Source organism: Coregonus clupeaformis, chromosome 15, assembly GCF_020615455.1.
Source record: "Coregonus clupeaformis isolate EN_2021a chromosome 15, ASM2061545v1, whole genome shotgun sequence".
NCBI classification, from domain to species: domain Eukaryota; kingdom Metazoa; phylum Chordata; class Actinopteri; order Salmoniformes; family Salmonidae; genus Coregonus; species Coregonus clupeaformis.
The window spans coordinates 31,883,443-31,904,064 of NC_059206.1; the positions used below are offsets into that span (position 1 = coordinate 31,883,443).

Genomic DNA, 20,622 nt, shown 5'->3' on the forward strand with positions numbered 1-20,622 from the left:
ATAATAGAAAAGTAATAACACGTAATAAGAAAAGTAATAATAAATACACAATGAGCAATGATACCTTGGCTATATACACGGGGTACCAGTACAGAGTCGATGTGCTGGGGTACGAGGTAATTGAGGTACACCTGCTCGTCCAACATCTCATTCCAAAATCATGGGCATTAATATGGAGTTGGTCCCCCTTTTGCTGATATAACAGCCTCCACTCTTCTGGGAAGGCTTTCCACTAGATGTTTGAATATTGCTGCGGGGACTTGCTTCCATTCAGCTACAAGAGCATTAGTGAGGTCGGGCACTGATTTTGGGCGATTAGGCCAGATTCGCAATCGGCGTTCCAATTCATCCCAAAGGTGTTTGATGGGGTTGAGGTCAGGGCTCTGTGCAGGCCAGTCAAGTTCTTCCACACCTATCTCGACAAACCATTTCTGTATGGACCTCCCTTTGGGCATGGGGGCATTGTCATGCTGAAACGAGAAAGGGCCTTCCCTAACTGTTGCCACAAAGATGGAAGCACAGAATCATCTAGAATGTCATTGTGTGCTGTAGCATTAAGATTTCCCTTCACTGGAATTAAGGGGCCTAGCTCGAACCATGAAAAACAGCCCCAGACCATTATTCCTCCTCCACCAAACTTTACAGTTGGCACTATGCATTGGGGCAGGTAGCGTTCTTCTGGCATCCACCAAACCCAGATTCGGCAATCGGACTTACAGATGGTGAAGCGTGATTCATTACTCAAGATAACGCGTTTCCACTGCTCCAGAGTCCAATGGTGGCAAGTTTTACACCACTCCAGCCAACGCTATGCATTGCGCATGGTGATCTTAGGCTTGTGTATGGCTGCTCGGCCATGGAAACCCATTTCATGAAGCTCCCGACGAACAGTTCTTGTGCTGATCTTACTTCCAGAGGCAGTTTGCAACTCGGTAGTGAGTGTTACAAGTGAGGACAGACAATATTTACATGCTACGCACTTCAGCACTCAGGGCTCCCGTTCTGTGAGCTTGTGTGGCCTACCACTTCGTGGCTGAGCCGTTGTTGCTCCTAGATTTTTCCACTTCACAATAACAGCACTTACAGTTGACCGGGGCAGCTCAAGCAGGCCAGAAATTTGACTAACTGACTTGTTGGAAAGGTGGCATCCTAGGACGGTGCCACATTGAAAGTCATTGAGCTCATTCTACTGCCAATGTTTGTCTATTGAGATTGCATTGCTGTGTGCTCGATTTTATACACCTGTCAGCAACAGGTGTGGCTGAAATAGCCGAATTCACTAATTTGAAGGGGTGTCCACATACTTTTGTATATATAGTGTATGTACTGTACATATAACTAGGAATACAGTGACTAGGCAACAGGATAAATAATAAACAGTAGCAGCAGCGTATGTGATGAGTCAAAAAAGTGAGTACAAAGAGGGTCAATGCAGTCTGGATAACTATTTGGTTAACTTTTTAAATAACTAAATGTATTTAGCAATCTTATGGCTTGGAGGTAGAAGCTGCAGGGTCCTGTTGTTTCCAGACTTGGTGCATCGGTACTGATTGCCGTGATTGGGGGCTTGCTCTGCCCTCTGTTTCCTGTGTAACCCTCTCACCAGGCTCGAATTTGACTCTCACAATATTACCTTATTTAGAATATCTGAACAGCATGGGATATTAGGTGAGAAGGACATCTCCAATAAGAATCCCTATTGTAAACTTGCTAGGGTGAATGACAAATAGGGTATTAACTTCAGATAGAATGATTATAGACTTGGTTATTATTATATGCTTTCCCATGCATTAAATGAAACTGAAACAGTAAATGACTCCACCAATACAACAGACATAAGGTTCAAGATCTATATTAATCAATTTTCAATGTATCACATCAAAATAAATAAAAATAATAAACCCCAATGATTTTTCCACCACCCATGTCCAAATTATTTGCAAGCTTGCTTAAACCCTGGGCGCGCGTTGGAGCTCATAAAAAAAATGACGACATACATAAAGTCCCGAAGTCCACCCCACATTTGTAGTTACTGTTGTAGAAATATTTGACTAAGAGATAATCAACTCAAAAATATCTCTCAAGACACAGGAGCTTGTGAATTCAAGAATTAGACTTTATTGCATAACAAAGCCAGAGTTTGCTCCATGGAGCAACTGTCTCCCTCTGGCTTAGAGATCTCTTATATACACACATATGAAAAAAACATGCATACATTCCTAACTTTTTTTTAGTTCTGCACTCTGCACCACCCCTCTTTTTCAACGTCCAGCTGTTACACATTATCCACTCCAAAATGTCATGAATGCTTTTTTCTATATGAAGCCTCTCATTCTATCATTCTATTGGCTGCATGGCTTAGGCCCCTTCTTACAAAACTAATGTACTGCACACTGTTTAAGAGCCTCTGTGAAAAAACACATGCATTCATTTAAAACACAGCATATACTTCATGTCTATATTCCTTATTTAAGCATGTATCTGAATTATAAAATATCAAACATGTTTATTATATTTTACCTTTGGCATCTCCCTACATGTGCCATAATGATACATAAAATAATCCTATATTACTCACTACTTGTAGATAATGCCTCAGCAAAATATAGTAGTTCCGTGCTGGTGTCCTCACAAGATCCACAGGTGAACACAGCTATCAATGCAGCCAGTACTCCGTAGCAGAAACAGACATCCGTTGGAAACCCGAACTCGTTGATCGTCACAAGCAATTCTCTCCAAGTCTTGCACGATGTTAGGCTAACCTCTAGGATGTCGAATGTCTCCACAATGCGACGGCAGCTTCAGTCTCCACTAGGTCTTTCTTAACTAAATAATAAACACTCTCTTATAGAAATAAAATCAGGATTTCCCTTTAAAAAACTCTGTAGGTATGGTTTTGTTCTCTCTTTATCGTTTCCTTTGGTCGTTTTTCCTTCACCAACCCCACTAACGTCTCTCCTCTCCCTTCTTTCAACCTTTCCCTCTCTTTTCTTTCCCAGCAACCAGTCCACTCTCCCATTGGCCACAACTTAACAAGTTACCTCATTGGTCAAAACTTTTACGAGATACGTGGGAAACTTAAACTTAAAAGTAAACCAACCTATTCACTTGTAAAAAAAATTTAAACATTGCTTCAAAAGAAATGCATTAATGACATTACAAATCAGGAGCTAGTCGATCACCTTTTAAATCTAATACCAATGAATTATAACAAATCAACTCTATACTTGATTTTAGCAAGGTATTACACCTGTAGCTTACCCTCCTGTATGTGTGTTTTTGTGTGTGCGTATGTGTCACACCCTGATCTGTTTCACCTGTCTTTGTGATTGTCTCCACCCCCCTCCAGGTGTTGCCCATCTTCCCCATTATCCCCGGTGTATTTATACCTGTGTTTTCTGTTTGTCTGTTGCCAGTTCGTTTTGTTTCGTAAAGCCTACCAGTGGTTTCCCCTTGCTCCTGGCTTTCTCAAGTTCCTGTTTTCTAGTTTGACCTCTGCCTGCCCTGACCCTGAGACTGCCTGCCATTCTGTACCTTTTGGACTCTGATCTGGATTACTGACCTCTGCCTGCCCTTGACCTGTCGTTTGCCTGCCCCGTTTTTGTAATAAACTTTTGTTACTTCGACACTGTCTGCATCTGGGTCTTCTCCTGAAACGTGATAGTATGTGCTTGTGTGTGTGTGTGTTTGCGTGTGTGTTTTGTATGCCTGTTGTGCTACCCTGCTACGTGCGCATTAGCTCATTTGTATGTGTTCCCTGCAGTACCTTCTGAGTACAAGGGGACTCTAGATATTGATCATTATTATCTATTGTCTGAGGGGGTTTGAATACGTTCCATGTTCAGCAGTTTTTTATCAGTCTGGTTCTAACAAGGTTCTTCTTTCATCTGACACATCATAGGTCTGTCTGTACAGTATACTGTAGGTCTGTCTGTAATGTTACAGGCACCGATTGGTGTCACCTCTTTAGTCAGTGTGCGTTACACCTGTGCTGGCTTGTCATCTCGTTAGTCGGAAGGTGTGTCACCTGTGAGGTGATATTTAAGAGCGGCTGGCCCAGTGCTCCATTTGTCTTGAGAGATGTGGAGGGTTAACACCTTTAGTTGGCTCTCCCTATTTGATTTCTAACCTGTCTCTTCTGATCTTCCCTGTTTTCGTTTTGCTCCACTCTTTGGTTTGCTTCCTGTCTTTAAGTTTGGTGTGGGTTTTATTTTGTTTGCTTCTTTTTGGGCAAATCTTGTTGGCGCTCATGGTGGGTGTCTTTTAGGTCCCAGTTGTTGTTGCTAGTCAACTTTCAGTGGACAACCCCTCCTAGAACCCCAGCTGTTTCATTTTGGTTGTTGTCAGTGACTCTTTGTTGGTTCCAAATAAACAAATTTTTTGTTTCTTGTTGGGGAACTTAACAGTACAGTATAATGTAGGTCTGTCTGTATAGTATGTCTCTGCTCTGTTCTGTCTAGCTTCATCTATAAATCTGTAATTCTCCATATCGTTCTCTATCATATTCTGTCCATCTTTCTAACTATGGATGTGTGTGTATGGCATTTGTCAGGCTAGCCAGCTGTGTCTACCCTGATCTCAGGCGACTCTTGATCTCTCTTCTTTTCCCCCTCCTTGTCAAATCCCTCCTCCTCTCTTTTTCCTCTCCTCACTTCTCTACTTCCCCCTTGTCCTCTCTTCTCCTCTTCCCTCGCTGCCCCCTCTCTCTAACCTTGTTAGATCATGCCTCGATACGATGTGTGTGTGTGTGAGGGAGTGGGGGTGTAAGTTGAGAGGCTGCCTGACTGCAGTACTTAAATAAAACATATGGGTAAGAAACCGTGAATGTGTGTAAGTGTGTGTATACACATAGTATATGTGTGCATACGTGTTTGTGTATGTGTGAGTGTGTGTGTGTGTGTGTGTGTGTGTGTGTGTGTGTGTGTACGTGTGCATGCGCCTGGTGCACGTGTGTGTGTGTGTGTGTGTGTGTGTGTGTGTGTGTGTGTGTGTGTGTGTGTGTGTGTGTGTGTGTGTGTGTGTGAGTGTCTGTGTGTGCCTGGGGGCAAGGCTTTGTGTGTAGATGCTGTAAAGGCTATGTGAGAGAGAGATAACAGCCGACCCAGGGCAACACTCTAATTGGCCCATGCACTCACTCCAGATACTTATTTCTCCCTCTCTCTCTCTCTCTCTCTCTCTCTCTCTCTCTCTCTCTCTCTCTCTCTCTCTCTCTCTCTCTCTCTCTCTCTCCCCCCTCTCTCTCTCTCTCTCCCCCCTCTCTCTCTCCATCTCTATCTCTCACTCTCCCTCTCTTGGGATCCCTCACTTAGTTTATTAAAGGAAAGAGAGGAGAGGGAGGTACGGAGAGCATAGGAGAGGAGAGGATAGGCTAGGGATGGAGAGGAGAGTAGAAGAGAGGGGAGGGGAGGGGAGGAGCAGCTAGGTCGCTCAAGATCCACTTCTAAATCCGACGTCCGTCCAGGTACCCAAAAGGCGCAACGGTGAGCGCTATTACAATTAAGTAGACGGGGGTGGTGGATGGACGTAAGACGCGAGCTCCACTTCTGAGGGTTGCATGTTCAATCCCAGTGATAGGCAACCTTATTCCAAACCTTAACCCTTAACTTAATCATTCAAAATGTATGCGTAAACTTAACTGTGGAGTTGTTTTTGTTTTAACCCTTTCCCAAAGGCCCAGTGCTGTCAAAAACTAGATTTTCCTGTGTTTTATATACCCTCACTGGACAGTTTATTAGGTTCACCACCCCATTCACGAAAATGTATCGCTCCTACAGACAGTGAGTCACGTGGCCGTGGCTTGCTATATAAAGCAGGCAGACAGGCATCAAGGCATTCAGTTACTGTTCGATTGAACATTAGAATGGGCAAAACTAGTGACCTAAGTGACTTTGAACGTAGTATGATCGTCGGTGCCAGGCATGCCGGTTCCAGTATCTCAGAAACGGCCGCCCTCCTGGGCCTTTCACACACAACGGTGTCAAGGGTTTACTGAGAATGGTGCGACAAACAAAAAATATCCACTCAGCGACAGTCCTGTGGGCGAAAACAGCTTGTTGATGAGAGAGGTCGAAGGAGAATGGCAAGAATCGTGCAAGCCAACATGCGGACCACAAACAAATAACGGCGCAGTACAACAGTGGTGTGCAGAACATCATCTTGGAACGCACAACTTGTAGATCCTTGTCATTGATGGGCTATTGCAGCAGAAAACCACACTGGGTTCCACACCTATCAGCTAAAAACAAGAAGAAGCGGATCCAGTGGGCACACGATCACCAACACTGGACAATTGAAGAGTGGAAAACATTGCCTGGAACATGACAGCGAGTTCAGTTTACTTAAGTGACCTGCGCAGTCCGCAGACCTCATCCCAATAGAGCATCTGATGTCCTTTTAGTGTGAGAGCTGTGTCAGCCTGTTCTGGCGGGATGGAGTTTTGTTCTGCCTAGTGAATAGACCAATAAGAAAGAGTGTTCCAAACCTCTCTGCCAATAACAGTCCTAGCAAAATTCTTGCTTGAGAAATTGTTATTTTCAAAGAAGCTATTTTTGTTTCTTTTTGACCATTTTATATGAAAACCATCACAGTAAGGTACTTAATATCTACCCAGAAATGATTTGATATTGAGATAAAAACAGCTGCATTGGACCTTTAACTCTAAACTTAAACATTCAGAATTAATACATAAATGTAACCAGCTGTGAGGCATCGGCAACAGCAGCGGTGCAACCAGGGGTGCTGCTGCAGCAGGAGGAGCAACGCAGGGTATCCAAAACAGCTAGAAATTTGACATCGGAATCTGAAGTAAAATTGGTCAAACCATGATATTTTCTTGAGAGGAGAGGAGAGGAGAGGAGAAGGATTGACATGAGATTAAGAGATAGACAGGGCCTTTTAACAAGAAGACACAGGTTAGATTACAATCAACAGGGTTGGGTAGGTTACTTTCTAAATGTATTCCTTTACAGTTACTAGTTACCTGTCCAACATTTGTATCAGTAATGTACATTTTGGATTACCCAAACTCAGTAACTTAATCTGATTACTTTCAGTTACTTTTAGATTACTTTCCCCTTAAGAGGCATTAGAAGAAGACAAAATGGAATATTACCAATTGAACGACATCTATTGCAGGATAAATCAATGTTAAAGTTTACATAGCTGGCCATAAATTGATGTTGCATTTTACTTTATGGGTTATGTTGGCTTCTTCTAACCCATTGCTTTCTACTTCAATACAGATAGTAATACAATTAGGCTATATCTGTCCGATTTCCAGTCATTCCAATTAATTGAATACCCTTGATCTTCAAGAATAGGACTTGGAAATATGAAAATATAGATTAGTCAAATTATTTTACCTGAGCATAACCCCAAAATGAAGGATTTATTAGCCTACTATGTTGTCTATGATTTTGTTGTCATGAAGGATTGGGTTCATTGCTTCGAGTTTACAAATAAATGCTGCTCTCATTGAGTACTACCAAAAAGTGTTATTTGCATGTGAAAAATTAATGCCATATGATGCATTTGCTATAGGCCTATTGTTTTAGTTTTTTGTTGATGACACTTTAATATCTCGATAAGTGTTTTAATCAGCACAAATTTGATTGAGCAATAAAAGCCCCACTTGTGGTCTTCTTAACCTTTTACTGCAGTGGGCTAAATCAGGGTCACACAGAGTCTTCAACAAATCTACTTTGAAACAAAAGTATACACATCACACACATGGTTATGGGGTCAAAAAAATGACACCTGTACCATGTCAGATATAATGTAGAGTTGAAATGTATAAACTTTTTTATTTGCATCCCAATACTACACTTTATATACATCACAGAAGACTGAAATATAACAAAACTGTTAGACATAGAAACACCGGATTCTAGGCAGGGTTTTTGAAATAATGTTTATTAATTAGGAAATTAGGAAAAATATTAATAGCAATCCACCCATGAGGCCACTAGGTCATTTGACTGCAGGAAAGGGCTACATTAAACTAGTTTTTGACAGTATGTGGAGCACAATACCACAGAGGAGTTTAAAAGGGAGGAACTCCCTCAAACTTTAATTCCATAGGCTGGGATCCCCACTATGCTGTTGGAAGAGCGCATTTTTCACTGGTCGCAAAAACAATGATTGATAGGCAGCTTAAACTTCTTCAATTTATCCATTATTGTGTTAAAATACACATACAGTGGGGAGAACAAGTATTTGATACACTGCCGATTTTGCAGGTTTTCCTACTTACAAAGCATGTAGAGGTCTGTAATTTTTATCATAGGTACACTTCAACTGTGAGAGACGGAATCTAAAACAAAAATCCAGAAAATCACATTGTATGATTTTTAAGTAATTAATTTGCATTTTATTGCATGACATAAGTATTTGATCACCTACCAACCAGTAAGAATTCCGGCTCTCACAGACCTGTTAGTTTTTCTGTAAGAAGCCCTCCTGTTCTCCACTCATTACCTGTATTAACTGCACCTGTTTGAACTCGTTGCCTGTATAAAAGACACCTGTCCACACACTCAATCAAACAGACTCCAACCTCTCCACAATGGCCAAGACCAGAGAGCAGTGTAAGGACATCAGGGATAAAATTGTATACCTGCACAAGGCTGGGATAGGCTACAGGACAATAGGCAAGCAGCTTGGTGAGAAGGCAACAACTGTTGGCGCAATTATTAGAAAATGGAAGAAGTTCAAGATGACGGTCAATCACCTTCGGTCTGGGGTTCCATGCAAGATCTCACCTCGTGGGGCATCAATGATCATGAGGAAGGTGAGGGATCAGCCCAGAACTACACGGCAGGACCTGGTCAATGACCTGAAGAGAGCTGGGACCACAGTCTCAAAGAAAACCATTAGTAACACACTACGCCGTCATGGATTAAAATCCTGCAGCGCACGCAAGGTCCCCCTGCTCAAGCCAGCGCATGTCCAGGCCCGTCTGAAGTTTGCCAATGACCATCTGGATGATCCAGAGGAGGAATGGGAGAAGGTCATGTGGTCTGATGAGACAAAAAAATATAGCTTTTTGGTCTAAACTCCACTCGCCGTGTTTGGAGGAAGAAGAAGGATGAGTACAACCCCAAGAACACCATCCCAACCGTGAAGCATGGAGGTGGAAACATCATTCTTTGGGGATGCTTTTCTGCAAAGGGGACAGGATGACTGCACCGTATTGAGCGGAGGATGGATGGGGCCATGTATCGCGAGATCTTGGCCAACAACCTCCTTCCCTCAGTAAGAGCATTGAAGATGGGTCGTGGCTGGGTCTTCCAGCATGACAACGACCCGAAACACACAGCCAGGGCAACTAAGGAGTGGCTCCGTAAGAAGCATCTCAAGGTCCTGGAGTGGCCTAGCCAGTCTCCAGACCTGAACCCAATAGAAAATCTTTGGAGGGAGCTGAAAGTCCGTATTGCCCAGCGACAGCCCCGAAACCTGAAGGTCTGTATGGACGAGTGGGCCAAAATCCCTGCTTCAGTGTGTTCAAACCTGGTCAAGACCTACAGGAAACGTATGATCTCTGTAATTGCAAACAAAGGTTTCTGTACCAAAAATTAAGTTCTGCTTTTCTGATGTATCAAATACTTATGTGATGCAATAAAATGCAAATGAATTACTTAAAAATCATACAATTTGATTTTCTGGATTTTTGTTTTAGATTCTGTCTCTCACAGTTGAAGTTTACCTATGATAAAAATTACAGACCTCTACATGCTTTGTAAGTAGGAAAACCTGCAAAATCGGCAGTGTATCAAATACTTGTTCTCCCCACTGTATACAGTATATACATTTGGGAGCAGCCATCGACAGCAATCACAATCCATAAGGCGCAAATAGCTAAATGAGAGAGCAGCAGTGTGATTTACATAATTGCGCTATGTACAGTACCAGTCAAAAGTTTGGACACACCTACTCATTCAAGGGTTTTTCTTTATTTTGACTATTTTCTACATTGGAGAATAATAGTGAAGACATCAAAACTATGAAATAACACCTATGGAATCATGTAGTAACCAAAAAAGTTTTAAACAAATCAAAATACATGTTATATTTTAGATTCTTCAAAGTAGCCACCCTTTGCCTTGATGACAGCTTTGCACACTCTTGGCATTATCTCAACCAGCCTCACCTGGAATGCTTTTCCAACAGTCTTGAAGGAGTTCGCACATATGCTGAGCACTTGTTGGCTACTTTTCCAGATGGGATGGTGTCTCGCTGCAGAATGCTGTGGTAGCCATGCTGGTTAAGTGTGTCTTGAATACATCACCGACAGTGTCACCAGCAAAGCACGCCCACACCATCACACCTCTTCCTCCATGCTTCATGGTGGGAACCACACATGCGGAGATCATCTGTTCACCTACTCAGCGTCTCACAAAGACACGGCGGTTGGAACCAAAAATCTCAAATTGGGACTCATCAGACAAAAGGACAGATTTCCACCGGTCTAATGTCCATTGCTCATGTTTCTTGGCCCAAGCAAGTCCCTTCTTCTTTTTGGTGTGCTTTAGTAGTGGTTACTTTGCAGCAATTTGACCATGAAGGCCTGATTCACGCAGTCTCCTCTGAACAGTTCATGTTGAGATTTGTCTGTTACTTAAACTCTGTGAAGCATTTATTTGGGCTGCAATTTCTGAGTCTGGTAACTCTAATTAACTTATCATCTGCAGCAGAGGTAACTCTAGGTCTTCCTTTCCTGTGGTGGTCCTCATGAGAGCCAGTTTCATCATAGCGCTTGATGGTTTTTGCTTGAAGAAACTTTCAAAGTTCTTGAAATGTTTCGTATTAACTGACCTTCATGTCTTAAAGTAATGATGGACTGTCATTTCTCTTTGCTTATTTGAGCTGTTCTTGCCATAATATGGACTTGGTCTTTTACCAAATAGGGCTATCTTCTGTATACCACCCCTACCTTGTCACAACACAACTGATTGACTCAAACGCAATAACAAGGAAAGAAATTCCACAAATTAACTTCTCTACAAGGCACACCTGTTAATTGAAATGCATTCCAGGTGACTACCTCATGAAGCTGGTTGAGAGAATGCCAAGAGTGTGCAAAGCTGTCATCAAGGCAAAGGGTTGCTACTTTGAAGAATCTGAAATGTAAAATATATTTTGATTTGTTTAACACTTTTTTGGTTACTACATGATTTCATATGTGTTATTTCAGAGTTTTGATGTCTTCACTATTATGAGTAGGTGTGTCCAAACTTTTGACTGGTACTGTAGATATTATTAATACGTTATATTCATATCACCAGTAGGCTACACCGCTGCTGCTGTCTTCACCTTCAAGTGTTTATTCAAGTTGGATGTATAATGAATTCCGACAGCAGTCACACCATTTGGAAGCCAGCGTGGACTGTAGCCCACAAAAAGCCTATTCCTGCTCTTTTCCTGCGATCCATTAAAACGCATTTGTTTGTGTCATTATAGTGGTCTCTGACTTGTAGTCTGATTCGTTCAGGTGGAACAAACTTAAACTTGAGCCTTTTTTGAATGCTGATTTGAATGTCATTGATAAAGCATAAGGGTGTCATAAATAATTGTTTTGCAAACATTCTTTCTGAATTTAAAAGTAATCCTAGAAGTAATCATATCATTTTTCAAAAGTATCAGTAATTTGATTACAATATTTTTGCTGGTAACATAACGGATTACTGTTACAGTTTTTAGTAATCAATTACATGTAAAGGATTATACACACACACGCACGCAAGCACACACACACACCTGAATTGAATATGGACATCAGTGCACACATGTCATTAAAGCTTGTCTACTACAATCACCTTGAGCTCAGCTCATTTCACACAATCAATACACTACGAGGAGGAGGAAGGGTGTGTGTGTGCATGTGTCTGTGTGTGTGTCAGAGTTGCCGTAGGGGGAACAATCATGCTCTATAAGGCTTGACAGACAGGACACGTGTTAGTTGTACTTAGTCTACTATGGAAGCTAATACGCTGTGTGCTGACTTCACATTACTATTGGAAACGCATATCCTATGCCAGTCCTGAGGCGAGTTCAACAAGGCTACATGTTGCCAGAGTAACAATTTCAGTTGAACGATTTGAATGAACACTCCAAAATGTTACGGTGAAACATCAAACAGCTACTTTTTGTAAGGATTACTGTTCGTTTTTAGCGACAATATTCAAACTGAAAATGACTTAGCAATTCCTACTAAATATAGTAGAAAGTCTACATGGCCACTTGATTATGTTTAGTGGCAGTTTAGACCCAAAACAGACACTTACGTTCGCTGCACACTACCTTCTCAGACTGTTAGCTAACGTTAGCGAATGGTCACGGCTAACACAAAACAAATGGAATATGTTAGCTAACGTCAGCCAACTTTCACAAACTATTTCCCTTGTTGAACACACCTCTGCTCTATTAGCAGCCTGATCACTAGAAATAGACTTTGATTTTGAACATTTGAAAAGGTCCAGAGAAAACGATATATGCCTTCCTCGGGCGCTCACAACAAAAAAAGAAAAAAACGATTGCCCAGCACTGGGCACAAACTCGTGATGCTCAGCGCTTGCGCACACTGCTTTGACCACTGTGCCACCTCAGTTCACAATGCTCTAGCAAGCCGTGAGAATACTTGGTGATACTTGATGGTAATAGTGTGTCATTTTTAATTATTTTGTTTTAAGCCTTACCCAAACCATAGACCTAATCTTAACCACTCAGAATAAATGCCTAAACTGTTAACCTTTGAGTTGTTTCTGTTTTAACCCTGTAACCACGCGGGATTAACCCTGTAACCACAACATTCGGTCTAAATGACCAATTTCCCTGGGAGATGAACGGACATTGCTATATCCTATACAGAGGCAACAGAGGGAGAGGGGTAAGCGTGCCTTTCTCATTGTGGACAAACTTTTTATAGACGTACAGCTATTCCGAGACAGCTCCATAACACCATGGCTATACTAAATTCTACGGGGACACCAGGTTACAGAAAAAATTATGGGGACTGTAAAATATCAGAACAGTATGAAGTTGTTATGCGCACACACACACACTCAATTACACGCTCACTTACGGAAACAGACGCACACACACACACACTTGATCTCGCTCGCTCTCTTTCTCTCTCTTCTCTCCTTCTCTCCTCCCTCTCTCTATTGTCTAGAACTTTCTATAATTCAAAATGGTTCTTGTTTGTCTGTCTACATGTGTATTTATGTTTACGACAAGCAATGGGAAGATATCAGAACAGGGACATTAGGGAATAACATTTTGTACGGGATACATTTGTACTGTAGTGAAGCCGTCTCTAAAGTAATGCAATGTCTCGTTCATAATCATCTGAAATGTCAATTACTATGGAAATGCTGGGATGTGTTTTTCTATGAATATGATGTTTAATGCAACTTTGATGTTGATACTATATGGATTACAATGATCATCTTGAATATTAAGGCTACACTCACTTCATGTTACACACATAGACACTGAACCATGCAAATTGACTGGGTTATTATCTATTTACACATCACACATTATAGTCTTACTCTTGTTCAGACATCATACACACTTTCACTAAATCACATCCAATATCACACACATCAACCTATTCAGATTTACTACACACATAATATCCTGACAAAATGTTCTAACATCTGAGGCATTGGCTCACAGGCAAACAGGCAATGGAATAAATAAACAAAATATTGAACAGAAATAACATGAAAACACCAGTTGCTTTGTGCATATTGCTAGAACCTGTTTCTTGAATTCTGAACATCAGACATTTGAAATCTTTGTTTCTGACAGTCATGATACCTCTTATGGCAACTTTACAAGCAATAATTATGGTCAATTTAGACTGAGAATAGTATCTAGTTATGGAAAGGGGAGAAATAAGTATAGTCAGTTATAGTTGTAATGGTTTAGCAGATTATAAGAAAAGACAATCAGTCTTTACATGGCTAAAAGAAAAGGAATATAACATATACAGTACTGTTTACAGGAAACTCACTCTACATCTTTAGATGAAGTTGCGTGGAAAAAGGAATGGGGCGGTGAAATAATTTTCTGTCATGGAAAAAGGAACTGAAAAGGTGTGATGATACTAATTAACAAAAATGTCGATCCAAATGTGCAAACAGTCAGGAAGGATCCGAAAGGAAGATCCTTTTGAATATGAAAGTCGATGATTTGGCTGATTAAGCTATATGGTCCAAATCAGGATGATCCACCTTTCTTCCAAAAGATTTATACCAATATATTGAACTTACAGGCAACAAACGATCAAATAATTATGGTGGGAGACTATAACACAGTGTTAAGTACCTCAATGGACCGTAAAGGAAATCACTCTACAAACTATCATCCTCGTGCCCTTAAGGAGATCACACATATCATGGACACATTAGAAATAGTGAATATTTGGAGACTAAACAACCCTGACCTAATGAGATATACAGTGAGGGAAAAAGTATTTGATCCCCTGCTGATTTTGTACGTTTTCCCACTGACAAAGACATGATCAGTCTATAATTTTAATGGTAGGTTTATTTGAACAGTGAGAGACAGAATAACAACAACAAAATCCAGAAAAATGCATGTCAAAAATGTTATCAATTGATTTGCATTTTAATGAGGGAAATAAGTATTTGACCCCTCTGCAAAACATGACTTAGTACTTGGTGGCAAAACCCTTGTTGGCAATCACAGAGGTCAGATGTTTCTTGTAGTTGGCCACCAGGACCTTAATGTGCTTCTTCTTGAGCCACTCCTTTGTTGCCTTGGCCGTGTGTTTTGGGTCATTGTCATGCTGGAATACCCATCCACGACCCATTTTCAATGACCTGGCTGAGGGAAGGATGTTCTCACTCAAGATTTGACGGTACATGGCCCCGTCCATCGTCCCTTTGATGCGGTGAAGTTGTCCTGTCCCCTTAGCAGAAAAACACCCCCAAAGCATAATGTTTCCACCTCCATGTTTGACGGTGGGGATGGTGTTCTTGTGGTCATAGGCAGCATTCCTCCTCCTCCAAACACGGCGAGTTGAGTTGATGCCAAAGAGCTCGATTTTGGTCTCATCTGACCACAACACTTTCACCCAGTTCTCCTCTGAATCATTCAGATGTTCATTGGCAAACTTCAGACGGGCCTGTATATGTGCTTTCTTGAGCAGGGGGACCTTGCGGGCGCTGCAGGATTTCAGTCCTTCACGGCGTAGTGTGTTACCAATTGTTTTCTTGGTGACTATGGTCCCAGCTGCCTTGAGATCATTGACAAGATTCCTCACCGTTCTCATGATCATTGCAACTCCACGAGGTGAGATCTTGCATGGAGCCCCAGGCCGAGGGAGATTGACAGGTCTTTTGTGTTTCTTCCATTTGCGAATAATCGCACCAACTGTTGTCACCTTCTCACCAAGCTGCTTGGCGATGGTCTTGTAGCCCATTCCAGCCTTGTGTAGGTCTACAATCTTGTCCCTGACATCCTCGGAGAGCTCTTTGGTCTTGGCCATGGTGGAGAGTTTGGAATCTGATTGATTGATTGCTTCTGTGGACAGGTGTCTTTTATACAGGTAACAAGCTGAGATTAGGAGCACTCCCTTTAAGAGTGTGCTGCTAATCTCAGCTCGTTACCTGTATAAAAGACACCTGGGAGCCAGAAATCTTTCTGATTGAGAGGGAGTCAAATACTTATTTCCCTCATTAAAATGCAAATCGATTTATAACATTTTTTAGATGCGTTTTTCTGTTTTTGTTGTTGTTATTCTGTCTCTCACTGTTCAAATAAACCTAACATTAAAATTATAGACTGATCATTTCTTTGTCAGTGGGCAAATGTACAAAATCAGCAGGGGATCAAATACTTTTTTCCCTCACTGTACATGGAGAAGACTTAATAAAGCTAGTCTTCTTGACTGCTTTCTTGTCTGTTTCTCTCTTGCATCAAAGGTTAAAAAAGTATTGAAAGGAGACAGAATGAGATCGGACCATCATCTAATTGGCCTTCACATAACTCTTACAGAATTTCCACTTCGACTGGGATATTGGAAATTTAATCAAAGTACTGGAGGACAATTTGTTCTTAACAAAGACAAAATAATTTATAACTGAATTTTTCCAGTATAATATAGGTTCAGAAAATCCCCTTATTGTTTGGGATACCTTTAAATGTACCTTCAGAGGTCAATCAATTCAATATTCATCTGTAAAGAAAAAGCAGTTTCTGTCTAAAGATACAAGGCTAACAAGGGAAATACAGGAACTAATAGTACAGGTAGATAGCAATAAAAATGGTACTGCAGAGGTACAAAACAAGTTAGATGAATTTATTCAAGAACGATCTAATGTAATCTATTACAAAAATAAAGCAACGTGATTGGAATATGGAGAAAAATGCACCTAATTCTTCCTGAATCTTCAACACAGGTATGCTACCAAAAATAATGAGCAGAAACTCGTTACTAAAGACAGTCATCCATGATTCTACAAATGATATTTTAAAAGAGGAAGCTAAATATTTTAAGCAGATGTTTTATTTTCCATCTCCTCCTCACCCTCTAAATGACGATTACTGTAAGGAATTCTTTCCAAGTAATAAAACAATTAGAACATTTAACAAATACACAAAAAGATCACTGCGAAGGCCAAATTACAGAGGAATAACTTTTTGAAGTTATTAAATCCTTTCAGTCTGGAGAAACCCCAGGGCTTGATGGCATATACTGGAGGCATCTTACACTTCAATGTTGTGATGCAAAAATCTAGCAAAATGCACAGCACTCACAACTAAAAAGGTTTTACCAGGTATTGTTCATCGTGATCAGACAGGTTTTTTACATGGACGATACATTGGAGACAATATACGACATTGTAATTATTTTGCACTATAGCCTATTTATTGCCTTACCTTCATAACTTGCTACATTTGCACACACTGTATATATATTTTCTGTTGTATTTTTTGACTTTATGTTTTTTTTTACCCCATATGTAACTCTGTGTTGTTGTTTTTATCGCACTGCTTTGCTTTTGTCACGGAATCTGCCGAGGCTGCTCCTCCTCCTTGCTCGGGCAGGTTTCGGCGGTCGTCGTCCCCGGAGTACTAGCTGCCACCGTTGTATGTTTCTATGTTCATTTGCTTTTGTCTGATTGTTGTACACCTGTGGTTAGTTAGCGTTGATTATGTGTCCTATAAGTTCTTGCTTTGTTAGTCATGTGTTGTGTGTTATTGAACGTCCTGTCTACGTGTCGGTATTGGTTTTCCCTCCTTGTGTGTTAGGAGAGGTTTTCGCACTTTCTGTGCGCTTATGTATTTTTTCCTGTTTGTTTACGCCTGTGTGCGTATCGCTCGTCTCCGGGCACTTGTGCTCGTATTTCACCACTAAAGACTGTTGTACGAAGCTTCTGTGTCCTGCGCCTGATTCCCGCACCTTCCACATACAGCACACCTTGACAGCTTTATCTTGGCCAGGTCGCAGTTGTAAATGAGAACTTGTTCTCAACTGGCTTACCTGGTTAAATAAAGGTGAAATAAAAAATAAAAATAAATAAACATGAAACATCTAAGAAGGCCTGGTATTCATAGCAGATTTTCAAAAGGCCTTCTCAAGTAGATTACTAAGAAAATATCATCACTTGTTTAAAAATGGCCTTTTTGCCTTTGTGCAGAAATGAAATGAAACCTTGTTCAAAGTATTTCTCTTTTCAAACAAGCAATGCAGAGCTAGTTACAATTTCAATTTAATCCCACAGAAAAGATAGAACAAATATTACAATAAATGTTATAGTTGAACTCAAATGTGCTGGTTGATAAAATACCTGTATTTATGGAAAATATGTTTGAGAAGGGTATTTTGTTTTTAAATAATATTGTATGTCTTTCATGGAGCTATCCGAATTGTATGGGAAGGTATGCTCAATCCAAGATTACAACCAATTGATTACAGCATTACCCCAAAAATGGAGGAGGCAGTTGGTAGCGGGAGGAGGTAGGGAACTGGTCTGTCTGCCCAATATAAAGGATCAATACTTGCGGAGAAACAAAAATAGCATAAATAGGAATATATATAACCCTGTTTCATTTGGGGACCAGGATGTTGACCGCTGTGCCATACAGATTGAAAAATAGCTGGGAAGAGATTTTTGATCTACCAATTCCATGGCACAGGGTGTATGAGTTGATATATAACATAATACAAGATTCAAGACTTCATGCTTATCAGTAAAAATTATGCCACCAACAAAATATTCAATATTTGGGGCATACAACCTCTCCAGATTTTGTTGCGAGGATACAGAATCAATAGACCATTTGTTCTCATATTGCCCTCAGGTAGCCTGTTTCTTGTCTCAGTTCAGGAATGGCTGAAAAAACATAACATTAATCTAAAATTGACCCTAGAAATAGCATTGTTGGGAGATTGGAGAGACCTGATCAGTCAATTACTAATATACTAATACTCTTAGGGGGGGGTGAGGAGTGGAAGGGGAGTTTTTTTCAGGGGGGGTACTGTGGGGGGTCTTGGATGGTTGAGGGGCAGCTCTCGGGGGGAACTGTGGGGGGATCTTGGATGGTTGGTGGCCTGGCGGTTGGGAGCTAGGGCCGGTGGCCGAGAGGTCTGGGTGGGGGATCTGTCCTTATGCCCTTGGGCAGGGTGCTTGACCCTGGTTGCTCCTGTGGGTCGCTCTGGATGGAAGTGTCTGCTGGATGACTGAATGTAATGTAAATGTTGAGCAGCTTCACTGCAGGTAGATAGTATGTAAAAAAAAAAATCCATAATTTAATCCATAATCCATAATTCCACGTAGCTATCAGTAGAGTCAGAGTTAGAAGGGGGGGGGTCTGGTGTTTTTTATTTTCCAGCCATTACTATGAACCATGTTCTCCCCAATTAAGATGCCACCGGCCGCTTGTGATTAGAAGTCTAATATAGGATGTGGAGTATGAAATAAAAATGCTAATATAAAATGTGTTCCCACTACAACAAACTGTGTTAGGCCTTGATCTTTACAACACTTACATTTCTCCTCCCAATGCACGGTATGGCTTCATTAAACTGTGTGTGTGTGTGTGTGCGCATGTGTGGGTTTCTGTTGTAGCTTCATTAAACAGATAATATAGTGAGTTTATATTTAGCCACAGTCACATTAGACGCTAGTGATGTGTAACAAGACAAACACTGGGGTTACACAGTGTGTCTGTGTCTGTTAACTTTTTGTGCTCATAATTTTCTCTCTCTCTCTGCCTCTCTCTCTTTCTCTATCCAACCCATCTCCCAGACTCTTCTCTGTCCAAGGCCAGCCCCTGTTCAGAGCCAGGGAAACCCTGTAACCCATGTCTCGATGCAGCCAAGGCCTGCAACCTCAATGAAACCTGCAAGAGACAACGCTCCAATTACATCGCTATCTGCAACAAGCCCTCTCAGCCCTCACTGGCCAACCAGGAGCCTTGCAGCCGCAAACGATGTCACAAGGTGGTTGGACCTGTCACAAATGACATCCTATTCCCTAGTAATACACTACTTCTGACCAGAGCCCCATCACATAGTGGATGATGATGATGATGACAATAATGATATTATTATGTTGTGTTCCCAGGCGCTGCGTCAGTTCTTTGAGCGTGTGCAGTGGGAGCTGAGTTACCCCCTGTTGTTCTGCTCGTGTCCGGACCAGGCCTGTGCTGAGAGACGTAGACAGACCATTGTACCTGCCTGTTCCCACCAGGAGAAACACAGACCCTCCTGTCTAGAGCTACGACGCACCTGCCGCTCCGACGCACTCTGCAGGTAAACAGACCCAGACAGACACACACACACAAACACACATACACTTCTACAAAACGCACACTCAAGTGTACACGCGTATTTGCACACGCATGCACAAACATAATTCCAAACACACTCAAGTGTGCACGCTCATCGATGCATGAACACACAAACAAACACATACACATACATATACACACCCACACCTGAGCACTGGGATCAGAATATTTTGACTGCCTCATGCATTTAATTTCCTCTCTGCCTCCTACATAATGTCAAAAATAACCCAGCGGTGTGTGGATCTGTTTGGGTGGTTTGGTGTGTGTGTGTGTACTGAAAGGCTTTCAGGGCGATTTAAAGAGTGAGAGAGAGAAAGAGAGCGAGCAAAGATGGACCGAGAAAGAAAAGAGAGAGCAGAGAAAGAGAGAGAAAGAAAGAGAGAGCGGTAGAGAGATTAAGAGAAGAGTTAGAGATGGTAACGGGTGTAACTTGGGGCAACCTCTGAGTTGGATGCTAATTGCAACAGGCAGCAAGGAACTCATTAGCTATGCAAATATGGTAAATATGTAAATGAGCAGTCCCAGTGAGGGACGATTAATTAAAGAGAAAGTTTAGACAAAACAGTCTAATTATAACCAAAAACAGACACAAACATACCCACGCACATACAGTGGGGAGAACAAGTATTTGATACACTGCCGATTTTGCAGGTTTTCCTACTTACAAAGCATGTAGAGATCTGTAATTTGTATCATAGGTACACTTCAACTGTGAGAGACGGAATCTAAAACAAAAATCCAGAAAATCACATTGTATGATTTTTAAGTAATTCATTTACACACTCATATCTCCTC

General features: G+C 41.3%; 1 protein-coding gene across 1 annotated transcript in view; it reads left to right on the forward strand.

The window, feature by feature from the left end:
* The window catches only part of LOC121582655 (GDNF family receptor alpha-2), a 91,574-nt gene that overhangs the window by 35,809 nt on the left and 35,143 nt on the right, over positions 1-20,622 (forward strand). The window contains exons 4-5 of the mRNA XM_041898628.2: positions 19,284-19,477; positions 19,602-19,789. Coding sequence (XP_041754562.2) covers positions 19,284-19,477; positions 19,602-19,789 — 382 coding nt within the window. The remainder of the gene's footprint in view (positions 1-19,283; positions 19,478-19,601; positions 19,790-20,622) is intronic.